At 40.0% G+C, this 2,525-nt stretch overlaps 1 protein-coding gene across 1 annotated transcript; it reads left to right on the top strand.

The window, feature by feature from the left end:
• The first annotated feature begins 775 nt into the window (after window positions 1-775).
• Window positions 776-1,248, top strand: LOC110594806 (up-regulated during skeletal muscle growth protein 5-like). The gene is made up of 2 exons (XM_021708515.1): window positions 776-921; window positions 1,212-1,248. The coding sequence occupies exons 1-2, from the start codon at window positions 782-784 to the stop codon at window positions 1,246-1,248; spliced, it is 177 nt and encodes a 58-aa protein (XP_021564190.1). The 5' UTR covers window positions 776-781.
• The last annotated feature ends 1,277 nt before the right edge of the window (window positions 1,249-2,525 follow it).

Below are 2,525 nucleotides of genomic sequence, written 5' to 3'. Positions count from 1 at the left end.
GCTACTCGGAAGGCTGAGGCGGAAGGATCGCCGGAGCCCAGCAGGTCGAGGCTGCAGTGGCCGGGAGCTGCCACTGCAATCCAGTCTGGGCGACAGAGTGAGACTCCAACTCAAAAAAAAAATTAAAAAATAAAAATAAAAATAAATAACAGAGGACAACTTAGAGAACTGCAAAGCACAGACTCTGTTTAAGAAGTTCTTAGGGTAACCAAAGATAACAAAAAGAAAAAAGCAGGGAAACTAGAGGAAACCTCTGGCACCTACAGCTATAGCAAACATTAAACACAGACCAGATCTTTGCTAGATTAACATAAATTCTCAGAGTAAAAGCCTAATCACCTCAGTCCCTATTAGCTGATCCATCATGTCTGGCTTTCAACAAAAAAATTACAAGGGATGCTAAAAGGCAAGAAAAAACAATTTGAGGAGACAAAGCATGCATCGGAATCTGACTCAGATATGGCACAAACTTTGTAATTATCACATAGGGAATTTAACTATGATTCATATGTTCAGGGCAGTAAGGGAAAAGGTAGATGACAAGCAAGAACAGATGGAAAATGTAAGCAGAGAGATAGAGACTCAAAGAACGAATCAGAAGAAAATGCTAGAAATTAAAAAGCATTGAAACAGAAATGAAAAATGCCTTCATGGGATCATCAGCCTACTGGACATGTTCAAGGGAAGACTCAGTGGGCAATAAGATAGGTCAATAGAAGCTTCCCAACTGCAGCCAGGCAAGCGGGGCTGCGTTGACCATGGCCGGGACCAGATTGAAATCATGGCAGATCCTGAAGCTGATGCCCAATTCCAGTTCACTGGTATTAAAAAATATTTCAACTCGTACACTCTCACAGGTAGAATGAATTGTGTACTGGCCACATACGAAGGCATTGCTTTGAGGGTCTTATACTTCAAGATCTAAAAAAACTATATCACTCAGCCTGTAATCCCGCGCCTTTGGGAGGCTGAGGTGAGTGGATTGCCTAAGCCCATGGGTTCGAGACCCGCCTGGGCAACTTGGCGAGACCTCATCTCTACAATCAATCAAAAATTAGCCAGGCGTGGTAGCATGCGCTTGTAGTTCCAGCTACTTGGAAGGCTGAGGTGGAAGGATCGCCGGAGCCCAGCAGGTCAAGGCTGCGGTGACTGGGAGCGGCCACTGCACTCCAGTCTGGGCGACAGACTGAGACTCCAACTCAAAAAAAACCAAAAAACAAAAAACCTACATCTGTGAAAGCAACATAAATGGATACTAAACTGTTAAGTTCTCATGCTTGGAGAAGCTCATGTCAACTCACCACATGATAATTCAGCTTGTACAATAAATCATGAACCTGGAAGAAAAAAAAAAAAAGCTTCCCAACTGAAATGTTATAAGAAAAAAGAATGAAAATGCTGGAAGAGAATGGAATAATTACAAAAGATTTAACACACATTTAATGGGAATAGCAGAAGAAGAAGGAGAGAAATGAGTAAAAGAAATATTCAAATAATAACCAAAAATTTTCCAAAATTAATGACACACCTGACCACCAGTCCAAGAAGATCAGAGAATACCAAGCAGAATAAGTACTCAAAAATCACCTAGGCATATCATGTTCAAACTGCAGAAAAACCAAAGACAAAAAGAATATCTTTTAAAAAGGCAGAGTGTAAACACCTTACCAGTAGCAGAAGGATAAGAATTATATCAGGCTTCTCATCAGAAACAATGTAAGCAAGAGGATATGGAATAAAATAATTTAAAAAGAAAGAAAAATCTCACCAATTTAGAATTCTGTATTTAGTGAAATTATCCTTCAAAAGTAAAGGAAAAATAAAGACTTGCTCAGCTAAACAAAAACTGGGGAAATTTGTTGTTAGTAGACTGCTTTACAAGATGTTAAAACAAAATCTTTGGAGAAAAGAAAAATTATATAGGTCAGAAACTCAGATCTATATAAAGAAAGGAAATTTTATATTAAAAATGAAGGTAAAAAATATTTTGTTATTCATATTCTTCGTTGATCCAATAAATAACTACTTGTTCAAAGCAACTGGGTAAGTACAGCATATGGATAAGTGAAATGAAGAGCAGTGGTGTTACAAGGGTGGGAGGGAGGAATTGAGAATATTGTTCTAAGATAACTGGACCACCTGTGAAACAGTATGGTGTTATTTTAAATTGGATTCAGATTGTAAATATATACAGCAAACTTTAGGGCAGCCACTAAAAATAAATTTAATAAGAAGTAATTGATAAAGAGAAGAGGAAAAGATATCATGAAATGCCCAATTAAAACCAGAGAACAAAGCCGGGCTCGGTGGCTCAGCCTGTAATCCCAGTGCTTTGGGAGGCTGAGGCGAGTGGATTGCCTGAGCCCACGGGTTCGAGACCCGCCTGGGCAACTTGGTGAGACCTCATCTCTACAATAAATCAAAAGAATTAACCGGGCATGGTAGTGCGTGCCTGTAGTTCCAGCTACTTGGAAGGCTGAGGCGGAAGGATCGCCAGAGCCCAGCAGATAGAGGCTGCGGTGGCC

The sequence above is a fragment of the Carlito syrichta genome, unplaced genomic scaffold, assembly GCF_000164805.1.
Source record: "Carlito syrichta isolate Samal-C Ts95f unplaced genomic scaffold, Tarsius_syrichta-2.0.1 Scaffold142847, whole genome shotgun sequence".
Classification (NCBI taxonomy): domain Eukaryota; kingdom Metazoa; phylum Chordata; class Mammalia; order Primates; family Tarsiidae; genus Carlito; species Carlito syrichta.
The sequence above is the reverse complement of the archived record's forward strand: the minus strand, read 5'-3'. Positions and strand labels throughout refer to the sequence as shown.